We start from the raw sequence: 16,444 nt of genomic DNA, 5'->3' as shown, positions 1-16,444 counted from the left end.
AAAATATTTTTTTATTTTAATTTAGGTATTGTGTTATTTGATTTTGTTATTAACAAAATGACGTGCTTCTTATTTTTGTTTTTATATCTCTTCTTCACTTATATCTAAGAATAAGTTGACGGAAAAGTTGAAAAAACTTGGAGAGGAAAACAAAGTGAGTTGATTTACGAGTTAAAGATACGAGACAATTACGTTATTCATTAACAATAAAATTAAATTCTATAACACTTAAATAAATAAATAAAAAATATTAAATTTTAATTTTTTTATAAATTTAAATATTTTCAGTTGAATTATTAATATAAAAATTATTCTATTAAATACTAAAAATTAGTTTTTCAATTAAATCTTTGGCTTCTTCTTTAATTGGGTGTCGTAATTGTTACTGCTTACTTGTTTTCGTATATTAAAATTGTAAAATTTTATTGTTAATATAAAACAATGATGTGATTAAGGTAAAATGACAATTTATTATTATTGTTGAAAAATATTAATTAACAATGAATTATCTCTATCACTATATCAATGACAAACCTTAGTCTTTGTAAGTAATAACGTAGAAATCATTAAAAAACATAATCACTTCCATATAACCATATTTTTCGTAAAAACAATAAAATATACTTGTTAATAATAATATTATTTTATGTTAATCACAAGTTCATCTTATTGTCAAAACCATTAAAACGCACCCACAAACCCCTCAGTGTCAGAACCATTAAAACACACCCAAAAACCCCTCTGAGCAGACGTCAGGTGTCAAGCAACAAGGATTCGAAAATCAGATAGTGGAATGCAGGTGTCAGCAGATGAGCGGACGTCCGTTTTAGGCAAAACTGAGTCTTGGAAAATCACGTCATACTCTCTCTGCATGCACCTTCTTCCCCAAAACTCTGAACTTCTCATTTTCTCCTCCTTCTCACTAAAAGTTCTCTCTTCTCTCTAAGAAATCTTACCTTTTCTCTTCTCCGATCACCATTCAGGCACCGTAGAAGCGTTTCCGGCGTCCTAAGCTCCATTCTGAACCGAACAGTTTCGAGTTCTGAAACCAGTAAGTTTTCTTATCTTAGCTAATCATTTCTGGTACATGCAAACCAAGTTCTGGTTGCATGTTGTCATCTGGTCTGAACCATTATTAATTTTATGTTGTTTGGTTTAGTTTGAAGAGTTGTTGAGCGTTGAGAGTAGAAAGATCTGTAGTCAGGCGAACCAAAAATCTGTCCTTAGGACGTTCGTTCACGCTAGAGGTAAGGGAAGCTTATTAATTTAATTTACATGATTATGTGCTGTATGAACATTCGTTGACTAAATGATTTGATATGAAAAATGATTGAGTTATGTTATGATGCATGAAATGTATGAAATCTCTATGTTTGGATGGTATGAAATATGAAAGTGATTATGATATAAATGTGTAAAGTTATGAAGTTATATGTTAAGAAATGAGTTTGAATATATATGAATTCTGAATATGAAATTTCCCTAAGATAGTATATGTTTCGTTACTGAACAGTCTTTGACCGTTCGGTTTTCTGAGTGAACTTGGTTAGAATTGGATTCTTTCATTTCGGAAGAATCCTAGTTGAGTGCGAGTGTCTTCGTGTTGTAATACTATGTTTGAGCGTTCGACCAAAACATAGTTATGTCCCAATATTCCGTGATAAGCTTAAGTATATATATATATATATATATATATATATATATATATATATATATATATATATATATATATATATATATATATATATATATATATGTGTGTGTGTGTGTGTGTGTGTGTGTGTGTGTGTGTGTATTTGTATATTCTAGTTATTCTTAAACACTACTTCAATAACATTTTGGTATATTTATCAAGACCCTCTCTTTAAGGTTTAGTAGCACTAGGTATTATACCAAGTGTTCGTCCTAAACAAGTGTTTGGTCTTACACCAGACACTCGTTCTAACTCCTGAAGCTAAACTTCAAAATAAGAGCGTTCGTTCAAGCCCATTAGGGTTCGCTCACTATAGTGTTCAGTCTTTAACTGACATTCGTAGTTCTTGATACTAAACCTAAATAATCTAAGTTTTCATAAGCGTTCGGTTTCTTCATGGGAATTCCTCTACGTACTATTCTTTGAATATCTTGAAGTGTCTGTGTCCATTGGTTCCGGCCTAAAGCCTTAGTATTGAACAAGGTTATTTAGGTGTTCGGTTGAAGCTCTTAAGAGTCAGTTCATCTAATTGGCTCATTTTGTAATCGACGATCGTTCTATTCGTTTCTCGTGATGTATGATTGCACTCGGTTTCTTTCTCAAAACCAATAGTAAACCTCTTGGTCTAAATCCATTCTGGAACTGAAGACCCCTCGGTCTAGCTCTAATTGTGCGATCTCGTTCTAAGTCAGGATTGAACGTTCGGTAAATTGTGCCCGAACGGATTTTTGGGTGAAATATTAAGTGAGATGATAATTAATGAAATAAAAGAGAATATGATATGGGTGGAAAAATGTTGAATTTGGACGAGCGTTCCGGGGAAGAATGACTCATGAATGAATATTGAAATTTGTAAAGTATGAATGTGGTTATGCTAAGCTGGCAGTTCATCCTGATGTTCCGTGAGTACTCGTCCTCACGTAGAGGGGAGTAGGTCATGTGTGGGAACGGCAGGAGGTCCTAGTTCTTAGGGTTACTTTGGACAGATATGACTAACCTCGGGTGGCAGCTGATGTGGGTATTCCAGTTACTACATAACCCGGGTGCACGAACGTCGTAGCTACACAGATTCCATACAATCCGGACAGTCAGTCTAGTAATAGGCTTCGTATGATATGTATGATGAAATGTACTTTGTGTGTTGAATTGGTTGAAATGTATGTTTTTGCATGAATTAAATTACATAAGCTTACCCTGTGTTTTTCTTGTCATGTCTTGTCTTGTACGTCCGTCATTGTCATTGCAATGATCAACCGCGTGGATGTGAGCAGAAGGCGATGAGTTGCTGGAAGAAGCGCTGGAAGAAGAAAATTTGGTAGAGGTAGAAGTGAAGACCGAACAATAGGACGGTCAGTCAGTAGTTTAGTATAGAAAGGTGGTCGTTTGATCACCTCCCCTTTTGTTTTCATTTTGATCGTTCGGTATGAATTTTGTAAACCGTTCGATTAAACTTTCTTAACCTGTTTAGTTACTTTTATAACTCTGTTATGTAAGGGCGTTCGGCCATGAGCGTTCGCTCTATTTTAGTGTAAGACTGAACTGAAATATTATTAAATGTAATTATTCTATTATATAATTTATTGTTATATTTTTGGGATGTTACATCTTATTAATAGTAAAACTCAACTAAAAAATACTTAAATTTATAATAATAAAAAAACTTAAAATTAATTAAATTATAAAAAAAAATTTAAATATTCAATAAAATTATTTTCTTTGATAAAAGCTATATTAAAAATGTTTAAATTTATAAATTACTTAAAACTTAATTAAATAAAGAAGACATATAGAATTTCAGTCACTTAATTAACTTCATTCAAACACATTAAATTGTAGATAATGTCGCGTCTTATTCATAGTCCAACTTAGCAAAAACTACGTTTTGGCTGCTGGAAGTAAATTCCAGAAAACTTATCATTTGTCGGAAATTTGGACATTGATTGCTCGTAGCAATTTCTTCATGGGCAACGATTTTTAGATATAATATAAATGACGCCGTTATCAGTAATCATAAATTTAGTGGTGAATTAAAAATAGAACCACTTTTTAAATACATTTAATTTATATTATAAAGACGTCGAAATCATCCTACGTTTATTTTCTAAATAATTTTAAATGTTCTTTTCATTTTTGTACTTACCATATAGCATGTGCATATGTGATAAGATAATTTTCGTCTCTTTTGAGGATAAAAATTGTTCTTGCATAAAATAATATTAGTGTGTATTTCTTACCAAACATGCTCATATCATATTGTAGCTTCAATATTTTGCATATCAAATTTTGAAAGACGTTGAATCAAGCATATATGTACTATGTTATAACCTCAAAAAGTTGTACTCTTTTATATAACGAAAACACAAAATAACAATAAAAAATTTATAATATCTTTATATAATATTTTTTCCTCTAATGTTAATAACATAATTGTGATGATGTAATAGCATTGATAGTGATAACATGGGACTCCATCCATTTAAAATATTGATATTATATTTAAAAGTAAATTTAACTTTAATTTATTTTTATAAAATTAAATTATAAGATGAAAATTATATATTCTAACTCATCATCTTCATGTTAAAAATGAATTTTAAATTTAATTTTACTTTACAAAATCAACTTGTAAAGTGAAATTTATATCTACTTATATACTCTAAATTAGTTTTATCTTTAGTTAATGTAAAATTTCTAACATTTACATATTATAAATTTTTTTTTCAATTTTAATAAATTTTAAAATAGAAAAAAAATTAAATTAATTTACATATGTTTTGAAGAGTTAAATGAAAAAAAAATGTTAAAATATAATTTATTAATTGATACAAATTTTATTTTATAACGGAATTTATAATATTAAGTTAGATTTAAAATTTCTTCTTTAATATAATAATATCATGCCTTAGAATTCATCTTTAACAAAATAAATTTATTATTTGACATGTATTTACTAATTCTTTAAAAAAAACACTGTAGAAAAGGTAGATAATATTTTTAAGAAAAAAGATTATCTATAAATGAATGGGAAATATATGTGGCTTTGAGTTTAAAAACTCTTGAGACATGAATTAATGGGCAATAAACTTTGAAGATGGAAAGTCAATAATGCATAGAGAATGCTTAGGTGTGAGAGATAGAACATCATTAAATTTGAGAAAGTCTATAGAAAGCCAACTCTATACGTAGCTTCATTGGGATTGATCTTTCTCTTTTTGGATACCAACATTTGGAGTTGAGAGAGACAACTCACTCTTTTCTATCCCTCCCTTATCACATATCATTGCATATTATTTAAAAACCTTTCTTCTTTTCATAAATAATATTTAAAGACACCGAGTTGGTGCCATGTCTCTCTCAATTTCCCACGATATGCATAATTCAATAATTCTACAACTACAACCATCAACTTAAATTATCTTCCAACTTTCTCATGCCTTCTTCATCTAACTTGGATTTACTACACTTTAAGCTTTACATCACACTTCAAATTTATTTATAATTCACCTTAACTCATATATATCTTAATTTATGATGGATAATTGTGTTGAAAATTTAAATTCCAACTTGCCATACGTATTATAAGAAGATCTATAAATTCTAATCTTAAAACTTTATATTGAAAGTGATTTCAATCATTTATATGATATTATATATTTGTTTTGAAAATATCCATTACTTTTTTATTCTTTATTTTTCAATCAATAGCTTGTATCATAAAGAGCTCAGCTACTACACATAGAAATTTGTTTAGTACTATTAATTCTAGTTGGGTCACGAGTTATTTGTTCGATGTAAAGATTTTCTACATTTCTGATCCAGCTAACGTATGTTGTGTGCTTTTTATTCAACCAAGTGTTGGTATTATCCTAAGAACACTCTTTTTTTACACATTTTCTTTTTGTTAACGAGTGAGATTTATAAAAAAATTACAAAATTATGAATAGAAAATTGTTAAATAAATTAATGTCTAAAAAAATTATGTAACTTTTGGTATTTTAACTGATGATAGAGACTCTGTTAAAAAGGTGTCATAGAGTATATTAACATTCTTCTTGTTCCATCATGTCCTGTAAAACAAAAAGAAATAGAAATGAAAAACATTACGTAATGGGTGTCAAAGATTTGGACAAGATTATTCTAAGAAGTGTTTGGATTTGATTTCATTTGGGAAAAGTTCAACGCACACCCCATTTTGAGAGTGTGTGGTGGAATGAACAGATAGATAAAGAAAAAAGAGATAAAAAGTTATAGATGTGATGAATTATGTTATAGAAAATATAGAGAAAGATAAAAAGAAAGATAGAGTAAAAGTGAGATACAAGAGAAGGAAAATATATATATGAATATAAGATTTAGTGAATAACTTGGAAATCTAAATGACATTGGTCTTAAAAACACTTGTGTTCTTGTAAATGATTAATGGCTTTATACCAGAGACACCATAAATTTGACATAAGCCAGTTTGAATTGCCAGCAGAAGCAAGTTGAATCATTGTTTTTTCATGGTAAAAGCCTGAATGAATCTTCCATACACAACATGCACACAATCTGAATAACTAACCAACCACTGGCTACCCCTCTATACATAACAAATTTGGTTCATGGGAACCTCTTTCACAATGATTCAAGGAAACCAGTTTTTGTGAGAACAGCATTCCTCACTTTGCTGAGATCCCTACCTTTGAGGGTCCTTCCAACACCTTCAAAAACTGAAAAAGAGGATATTTGACTCCTTGCAAGCCTTCTTGCAATAAACTCATGTGGGGGGAGCTTTGTGTCATACTCATCTTCTTCTTCTTCCTCATCATCACTGTACCCTCCACCATAATTACCAACACCCTCACCATCACCATCATCACCTTCACCACCAATAGAATGGTAGAAATCACCGTAGTCACCAAACTTTGATACACTGTTGGGGGTCTTGTTTGGCTTGTTCCTATAAATCTGTGACCAGTCAGGAATGTTGAGAGGTGCTGATTGCTGAAGAACTTTGGTTTCATGAGAGGAACTGGCACTGCTATTGCCACTGCTAGTCCTTGGAATCATCCTTGCAGCGCTTGGAAGAGTCCTGGGAACAGCAAGAGGAGAAGACCCTTTTTCCTTTGGCTTGTGAACACCAGAAATATTGTTGTAATCAGGTCTGTCCTTGAAAACAGCCCAAACTTCCTCTTCTTCAAAGTCTCCATCTCTCAAGCATCTCCATATTCCACTCCTCTGCCTGTTATAGTTATTATCCTCCATCAATCACTTCCTACATGGTCCAAATCACAACACTATGAATTAAATAAGAGTTTGGCTTCCTCCAAATTCCATGATTGCTTAATAAAGTTTAAAAGAAAGAAAAAAGAGGAATTCAGAGTTGAGGAGAGAGAGACTCATAGAAGCATTCATACAGATATCTTAAAAGCATGTTTTGATATCATATTCCATTAAGGAAAACAATAGTATACCTTTCTCAGAAGATCTAGAGAGCAGGCTTTACTTTTTGCTTCTTCCCTGAAATATTGAAAACATATATATACAAGTTGAAATTAGAGATGAGTCCCTTTTGATTCTGAAATCAGAAGATTGAGGTTGACAAAAAATTTCTAACATTTTGTTACCTCTATTGAAGAGGGGTGATAGATTTTATGTAAGCAGAAGGTCACCCCACAAGAACTGAACAACAGCAACAAGACCCCAAGGGGCAAGAATAAGACAGAGATTAGTTCTGCTTCTGCCCCTATGGATCCTCTAAATGATGAATCTATCCATGTATTTAACTCTTGAGACCTGAGAGGACTAACTTTTGACAATGAAAGATAAAGAAGGAGCAGTAAAACCCTTTTACTTACTAACTTTATCTGAAATTGCATCTCATGGAATCTTTAATGCAAAACAGAGGAAAGGAACAAGAGATGTTGAATTTCATGTGACATAGTCCTCAATAGTAGTGGATGCTTAGTTGTTCTTAGTCATCTCAATAACAACAATAAAAAAAAAGTTTGTCCTTTACCTTTTCCTTGTGGCAATCCCAGGACTCAGGTTTCCTTTTCCTTTCCATTTATATCTTTCACAAGCCCACTTTCCATGAAATGGTAGTTTTTTTATGCAGCATATTGGCCTTTCATGCAGCACAAAGGGTGAAAACTGTGAAATGATTATTCTGGTTGTGGTAAATTTTGTAGAACCTATGATGGAGGTAAAAGTGAGGAACATTGAAATGATGGCAAATGTACAATCCATTGCCTTGTGAATGGACGGCTAATAGATAAAGAATGGTTACTGTCAGAGACGCAGACAAAGTGTCAAAGTTTTCAACCAAAGAATACAAATGCTATGCATTTGTGTTATAAACAAATAAGCATGTAAATAAATAGGCACACAATCATGTTTTGTTTTTTTCTGCACTTCAATTTGTTTATGTGGTGTAACAAGTGGAGGAAGATACCACCTTCTATTATAATAATAATAATAACAATAATTATGATATTAATAACCAAAGCAAGCATATTGTGATAGTACAGAAAGAGAGAAAGAAAATTGACACACGGAAAATTCTGTGATGTGGCAGAAACAAGGATCTGACAATATTAAAAACAAAACACCAAGTCACCAACTTGTGTGGCACTTGTTCGAAGGGGCCTAGAATCCTCGAACATGTGGTCTTAGATTTTAACTTTGTGATTCATCTGTAAGGAAAAACACACGAGGATCCTATGTTTAAGGGACATGTGTCCTAAGATTTCTGTCTTCATGAGTTTACATTTCAAAATATTCATGAAATCATTTTTAGTTTTATTCAACTTTTTTTTCAAGTTTCAAAAGGTTATTTTGAGAAACAAAGATAAAATATATAATAAAAATGACTTTTTGTATGTTATTTAAAACCTAATGGTGTCCTTCCAGGAAGTTCCTGGTAAACAACGTGACCCACATGCATCAATTACCGTTCAATGTATGTGATACCTGTGACGAAACTTGGAGGAACAAAAAAGAGATTGTTGTGATCATAAAGAATTTATTTATCTTTCGGTAAAATATGTTATTTAGGTAAATAACTGTTTAAATTAAAATAAAATTTTAGATAATATCAAAAATAATTTAATAATTTAAAATAAAATTTTTGACTTAAAAGAAATTAAAAAATTTCATATTTTCGTATTTCAAAATGTTTCCATTTTCTTTGGATTTGATTTTGGTAGAAATATCGTTTGGTTAAGGTAAGCTGAGATTCACCAATCTAATTTCAAACATTATTTACATTGGTATTCCAATTGATGTTGATTGGGGATTCATTCATACTAAAGTCTATTGATATTAATTATTTTTCTTTAATTATTTTCTCATTTATTGTTATTTATCCACCGACATGCATTTTGAGCATGGTTTTTTCATTTGTTGGTGTTAACTAAAAATGTAAAATAATAAGTATTACTTTTAACCATGTGTCAATTAGATTTATTTTATACCAACATAAATCAAAGTTTAATTTTACTTATATAATTAGAGTTTTTTTAATCAACATTGATAAATTTTTTTGGGGGGTCGATGTCCATCATAGTTCCCAAATTGATTTTTTTATAAATATAAATTAGAATTTTTTTTAATTGATTCATGCTATTTTATGATATAAACTGATATTATTTTTAATTACTATTAACTAAAGTTTTTTTAAGTCAACGTTAATGATACTATTGTTCGATGGATGCTAGTCATGATCGATTCAAAACACCATTCACTTACATTTTTTTTAATTTTATATTAAAATCATTTTTATGTTTGATGATAATTGAAATATATTTTACTTGAATAAAAAATAAAAACTCGAAAAATTTAGAGAAAATATTTAAAAAGTAAAATAGTTCAAACTAAATTATTTTAATTTCTTTAAAATTACGAAATTCCTTGTCCGTTAAGATTCAAAGTGAGAATAATTATGTCTAAAGAATATGAAAAGTAAAAAAAATTTCAAAAGCTTAAACAGAATCGCGTCTTTTAGGATTACATACATTTTCTATATTATTCCAATAGATTTTTAGTATGCATCTAGGCTAAAGACCCAATTGCAAGAGATCTTTAAACTAAAACCATATTACATGAATTTATAGTGCAATATTAACAGTTAGGTGATAATTAATCTCTATGTAAAATGCAATGTTTGATCTAGATTAGTCAGAACTATGAAACAAGTGGTAGGTCAGAAGCAATTAATAATTTCAACAAAAATGAACAGTGTGGCGACTGTAAAAGTGAATAACATGGGACCAAACAAGCAGTGTTATTGTGGCACTGAATTATCTTATCTTAAAGCATTCTTAAAATAATCATGTTAAGGTTGATTTGGTTTGGTATTGGTGTAAACGAAGGTGGGAAACTTTTTCTTTCGTGATCTTATTGAACTTTATAGCAAGATTAGAAAACATGGGGGGTTTATTCTATTCTCACTTTTTGGTGCAAGTTGGTGTTAAGTTAATGAAAATCATGCATAGGGCATTGTGACTACAATACAATGCAATGCAATGTTGCTAACCATTATTGAAAGAATGTGCATAATGGAATGGGACACAGACATCTCAGCCTGATTTCTGGAGCCACCCTCTGAATTATAGCCTATCTACTTGAACTGAACAATTTTTCTTTCTGAGAATGGTCTATTGTGGAATAAGATACAGATATTTCAACCTTCGATTTCCTTCTTTAAAGTAAAATATTCTTCAAGAGATACCGATATCATTTTCATTCATAATCTCTTTCAATACAATACTACAAGAGCTTTTTCTCAGTAAAAAATAACTATATTTCTGATCTGAAACTCTAAAAACACTTCCAACAACTATAAACTGTCATTGTTTGCTGATGGAAGTGTCCAACACTATTTTAATCCAATGATCAAATTTTCATTTAGTGTTTGATGGAGTCTGAAACATAATTTCCTGCTAAGGAGAATAAAACTGAGAAAGAAAATGTCATTATCATGAAATGTTAAGAAAATTGTGAGTCATGCATATGACAATATAGGCCATAGTTTTTACCGATGAAACCACTCCCACATTATGCCAAAACTTGACATTTTGAATGGATGATGAGAAAGATAGATTTGTTTAAGGCGAGTCAATTTTGGCGGAGGCTGATACATACATATATATATTGTATTATAATCCATGTGCAGTGAATCAGCTAGTGTTAGTATAGTTTTTCACCCTTTCTTTTTCCAACCATTAATGTTGCATGAATTATTATGAGTGGGCTAGGAAACATACAGAAAAGTCAACATTATTCTAATGTAGCTAAAGAATGTTCATCGGTTGTGAAATCTGAAGTGTGTGTCTCAGTTGTCCTCATTGAAGATCCAAGAAAGTTAACTAACGAAGTGTAAAAATTTGCTTCTTGTTGTGGTCCTTGGAATAATCCATGTAGGAATATCTAATGGTATAATGTTACTGAATATGGTGTTCTGATAACATGTAACTTCTTTTATAAACCATTTTTAACTCATTTCATTGTGTTGTTCCGAAGTTTAAACAGACTACTGTTTCAACCTTTGGTTTCATAAAAACCTGCACAGTAAGAACTTTGATTGAGTAAATTATATGTAACTCCATAAAGACTGCAACTTTCATTCATTACTGTTTCTTTATCACGAGTATAACTAGCAGTTAATATGACCCACCAAATTCATTGTCATTCAAATAGGATTCTTTTAATCATGATCTTCTAAAGAGGGCCATTTATTTTTAAAGATAAAATAACAAACCTTAACCTGTTGAAAAGGAATTATATGTCAATATTGCATATCTATATATAATAAATCATACATGTACCGAAATATATGTAGCTTTTATTTTTTAATAAAATCTTGAAATTATATACAGTTACTTTTCTCATCAGTATTTACCAAGAATTGATAGATAAACAAGCCAAATCCTTACATTAGATTTTGTAAGAACATGAATGAAACTTAATAATGAAGTTATACCTCCAACAAATTTACAATTTCAAACAAATTTCACTCATTGTGTTAAGAAGTACATGTTATTTTCAGCCTTGCATGTGCTATTACTTCCACAGCACGTGGCCTATATCGCCTCCAAATCTAAGGTGTACCTCAGGTCAAATTGGAGTAGAAGTGCTATCCACAGTTCCATGTTTCAAACCAAAACCAAGGAATGTGGGTCAAGTATAGGTTGATATAGACATTTAGACATTACTGAAGCACGCGTGAAGATCTTGTCATCTCAAGGTACCCTGTATTCATATTCATCAATTATAGGCCTTAGGAGACTTTACTTCATGGAAAATATTTAGCTTTTCCTATCAGCAGCACTCTGATGCATGAATCAATTTCATATACGTACTTTAATTCCATCAATAATTCAAACAGGAAAGTAGCTTTATAATGAGTTTCTTTTGATAATGCATGGCAACAAATGTAGAAAGTTGAGGGGGCAGAGTTATGCTATGATCATTCAAATTTTCTTCAAATCAGAAATAAGCAAAGTTCGAGATTTCTTTGATTTGATCCTGTGCGTTTTCTTTAATTAAAGTTTTAACTCTTCAATTACAAAACCAAGAAGCAAGTAACTACGATGATATGTTAAAGGAAAGCAATGCACTTTTTTGAACACGGGTCAAAACTCTCCACATGATTGATTTCTCTATCAACTTTAAGACTCTATCAGTGAAGTTGGAAACTCTTCAACCCCATACTGTGAAACCCTCACTTTAGCATGCAAATTGAAAGCATCATTCACTTTAATCCTAACTTTAGAAAACTCATTTCGTTGCCTAGTTTCGCGGATGTCGCAGCTTGCAAGTGTCATTCCCACTGTTGCTCCTTTTTCTCTACCACTTTCATTGGCACAAGGACTAAAGTGAATAACACTTTCCAACATTTTACAAATTTTAAGACTTAGTTTCATAAAGTTAGGAACTATACTCAATGGCACTTGAGTTTGGGTCCTCTCCAACTGGATTCCATCCAACTGAGATCTAAGCTGTTAAGTTTGTCATTACTCAACAATCACTGAGGAGAGAAAGAGTGATGTCTGATCAAAATCTCAAACAAAGAGAAATCTTGTAGGGAAACTTTTAATCTGGTTCAGAATGCCCATATCTCATGCTTCTAACATGGTAACTCTCCTGAAAGACTTATATCTCCATCTGAAATCTCTTCTATATCCAATTCCCTCTTCTCCATTATTGTTATACAATGACAAATTCAACTACTCAAATTGAGGCTGATCCAAATGCATCTAGAAAGGATCCAAGCGATAAGGGAAACCAAAACTAGGTGACATTCACCAGTCAATTAGTGTTAGTACCTCAGCTCCAGCCACAATCTCCAACAACTGATACCCCATGAAAGGAAAACCAAAACCAAGTGACATTCATAAGTCAATTGGTCTAAGAGCCTCGGCTCCAGCCACAATCTCCAGCAACTCCCCTGTAATCTTCGCCTGCCGCTCCCGGTTGTATTCAACCGAAAGTCTTTTACTCAATTCAACAGCGTTATCGGTGGCAGAAGCCATGGCCCCCATCCTAGCAGCAAGCTCACTAGCTACAGACTCCTGCAACGCCCTCAAAATCTGACTATTCAAATAAAGAGGTAACATGGCATCAAGAATGAGAACAGGATCCTGCTCAAACTCCATAAGAGGGGAAAACACCTCACCCTCTTTCCTCAACCTCACAACATCCCTCTCCACAGCCAGCTTCCCCTCCTTAGAACTCAACCTAAAAACATCATCTTTCACATCATAAACCTCCCCCAGAGGCAGCAAAGTCTGAACCACAGGTTCAAACCTAACCAGTGAAACAAACCTAGTGTACACAAGTTCGACTCTATCCACCTCCTCACTAACAAACAATGAGAAAACATCATCAGCAATGACCTGAGCCTCCTTTGCTGTGGGAAAACCTCCAATTTCGATAAAGCTGTCGACTTTAACAAAAGGGTGTTTCCTTTCATTGTTGTGAGTAAAATACGAGTTACCCTTTTTGCCTACGCTTATAACAACGCATTCCAGATTGAGTTTCTTCAGCTCCTCGATTCGGGTGACGGCTTTTTTTATTACCCATTTGTTGAAACCGCCGCAGAGGCCGCGGTCGCCGGTGAAAACGACGAGGGCGACGGTCTTGACGGGTCTGGCATCAGTGAGGGGGGTGGAAACGTCGTCGCTTTTTAGGCGCTGGGTGATGTCGTTCAGCATTTCTGCGAGGTTTGAGGCGAAGGGGCGGCCGTTGACGACGGCCTCCTGAGCGCGGCGGACCCTAGCGGCGGCGACGAGCTTCATAGCTTCGGTGATCTTTTGAGTGGTCTGGACGGTGTGGATTCGTTGGCGGAGCTCGCGGATGCCGCAGCGAACCGGAGGGAGGGTGGGGCGAACAGGAGAGAAGTTGGATTTTGAGAGGGAAAACATGGAATAGGATAATTGCATTTTTCTGTTTGTTTCAGAGGGGTGGTTGTGTTGTTGGGTGGTTTTGTTCTCGTCAATTGTTGTCTCAGTTCAAGAATGTTAATGTGGTTGTGGTTCAGATTTGGTTTCAGTAGGTTTTAGAGGAGAGAAAAGTGAGAGGTGAGCCACCTTCTTCCTCCGACCCCTAGTTGCTTCAGGACTCCATTAAATCCTTTTTTGCATTATTTAAATAAAAAAAATTTGCATTTCTAAAATGAATAGAAGATCCTTTGAACTGTGTTTTGAAATTGTTCCAGAAATTTTATTGATTGTTTTAGGTGTATTACACAAAAGGGTTTTAACAATAGTTTATAATAGATAATTCAAAATATTTTTTAAACTATATTTTAAATTATATAATATTCATGAATTATGAAATAAAAATTGTATTATAGATCATAAAATTTGAAATTAAATTCCAAATTTCAGTTATTTATTTAGATTTTAAATTAAATAATTTAAAATATAATTAGTTATGTTTTTGTCTAAATTATAATACGATTTTTATTTTAGTCTCTATTTGTTAAGTACTCGCATTTAATAAATGTTTCGACCGGATTCGGAGGAACCCTGTTAAAACACTCAAGACTTTGTCGAAGACCGGGCGGACGTTGCTGGCACCAGAAGGCGGGCGGACGTTTATTGGCGGTTTAGGGCTGGACACGTTGGGAAGGGCTGGACGGGTTCTCTCACCAGATGAAGCTGTTATGGATCAGACCGACGCTGGGTGACGGTCGGACGCCCTCTCACGAGCTGAAGCAGACCGAGCGACTCTGGCGCTTGGGGGCACTAGGAGCTGACGAAAACCGGACGGACGTTGCTGAATCCCACAAACTGAAGAAGACCAGGCCAAGACCGGACGGGCAGTTAACTCTTGGCCGAAGGTTCGATGCGCTGAGAAGGGTTGAAACGGGCTCTCTCGTCTCCAAGACGCCTGGTGACGGACGGATGCTGCTCCACGCTCTAGGTTGAAGGTCGGGCGGGTTTCTTCCTATGCACTCCAGGTGGTCGTCCTCCTACTCCAAGCGGGGCGGTCGGGTACCTGTCAAAGGCACTCCGACGCTCAAGTACTTTTACCTTTCGTGGACCTGAAAACGGCTCAATCATACCTTAATCTTCATTAAGGACTTTAATGAGTCATTAGTATTTAACCGTGGCCTAGTGAGGGTCGGTCGGGACGGCCACTCATGGTACATCGAGCATCTCAGGTGTTTGATTATCGAGACAAACTGTTTATCATGGTACATCGAGCATCTCAGGTTTTTTATGTCAGAGATCTTGCGTCTGATTATTGGTATGTTGCTCTTCAAGACAAAAAACAAATTGAAGTTAACGAAGACAATGCACTAGTGATATAAAATACAGGAAAAGACTAAACCCAATTTCTATATAAGAAGTTTTTGGAAAACAAGTCAAGGAAACTTAGGAACCCTTTAAGGGGCCTAATTTCAACCACTTCATCATCTTCCATGACTTTTCCCATCTTTTCTTATAGTTTTATGTTATTTTTACCATCCATGGAGTGTTAAGTTTCTATGATTAATTATGTTGTAATTTCTTAATTAAATTATGAGATTAGATGGAATAAATTTATTTATTCTTTTTTATTCTTGTTATGATTTATTTTTATCTATGTGTTTTTACTCTCAATCAAATAAAAATAATGATTTTGTGCATTATAGCTAACTAGTATAAAGTTTAATCTACGTGCATATTAATCTTATGAGTAAAATAGTTTTTAAGTTTAATTGAGACTATAATTTGATTAAATTTAAAAACTTTCATGAGATTGATTATGCTTTTGCAATTGAGAATGCACTTTGATTAAAATTAAAAACTTTAATAATAATTAATCAAGACTATACTTTAGTTAATTATTTTTTTTTACTTGATAAAGAGATAAATAAATAAACATATTAATATTTGATTAAGATTCTACTTTGGTTGAACTTACTATGAATAATTAAAAACGTTATCACTTTTAATTGGGACCGTACTTTGATTAATAGTAAAAATATCAACAAATTATTTGAGTTTACATTAATTAATTTGAAAATTTAAGACATTAATTAATTCAACAATAATCTTTAGATAACCAATGGTGAATCCTATTTCAAAAAGGAAGAGAAATCAACTTATTTTCTTTATTAGTGTTTTAATCCTTTTTATCTTTTTGTAATATTATTCCTTTTTATCGTTTAATATTCTATTATTTAATATTTTATTTTTTTAATCTTTATCTTCTTTTATTTATTTTATTTTATTTTACTAACTCTTTTATAAATATTTTATAAGAACTAAATTGTTAAAA

At 32.6% G+C, this 16,444-nt stretch overlaps 2 protein-coding genes across 4 annotated transcripts; both read right to left on the bottom strand.

The window, feature by feature from the left end:
* Positions 1-6,004: 6,004 nt before the first annotated feature.
* Positions 6,005-7,993, bottom strand: LOC108321934 (uncharacterized). 3 transcript variants are annotated; one of them, XM_052878832.1, is made up of 3 exons: positions 7,692-7,993; positions 7,147-7,192; positions 6,005-6,947 (listed from the first exon to the last, which is right to left on the bottom strand). In XM_052878832.1, the coding sequence occupies exon 3, from the start codon at positions 6,935-6,937 to the stop codon at positions 6,308-6,310; it is 630 nt and encodes a 209-aa protein (XP_052734792.1). In that variant the 5' UTR covers positions 6,938-6,947; positions 7,147-7,192; positions 7,692-7,993; the 3' UTR covers positions 6,005-6,307. The 3 variants fall into 3 exon arrangements, with proteins under 3 accessions (XP_052734792.1, XP_017409338.1, XP_017409339.1); XM_017553849.2 differs by having other exon boundaries at positions 7,300-7,948; XM_017553850.2 differs by lacking the exon at positions 7,692-7,993 and adding an exon at positions 7,290-7,682.
* Positions 7,994-12,272: 4,279 nt separating this feature from the next.
* Positions 12,273-14,354, bottom strand: LOC108321921 (ATP synthase gamma chain, chloroplastic). The gene has a single exon (XM_017553836.2). It carries the CDS (start codon positions 14,113-14,115, stop codon positions 13,066-13,068), a length of 1,050 nt encoding a protein of 349 aa, XP_017409325.1. The 5' UTR covers positions 14,116-14,354; the 3' UTR covers positions 12,273-13,065.
* Positions 14,355-16,444: the final 2,090 nt, after the last annotated feature.

The sequence above is a fragment of the Vigna angularis genome, chromosome 6, assembly GCF_016808095.1.
Source record: "Vigna angularis cultivar LongXiaoDou No.4 chromosome 6, ASM1680809v1, whole genome shotgun sequence".
NCBI lineage: Eukaryota > Viridiplantae > Streptophyta > Magnoliopsida > Fabales > Fabaceae > Vigna > Vigna angularis.
The sequence above is the reverse complement of the archived record's forward strand: the minus strand, read 5'-3'. Positions and strand labels throughout refer to the sequence as shown.

Coding starts and splice junctions, on each gene's coding strand:
- LOC108321921 (XM_017553836.2), bottom strand. CDS start 14,115: ATGCAATTATCCTATTCCATGTTTTCCCTCTCAAAATCCAACTTCTCT.
- LOC108321934 (XM_052878832.1), bottom strand. CDS start 6,937: ATGGAGGATAATAACTATAACAGGCAGAGGAGTGGAATATGGAGATGC.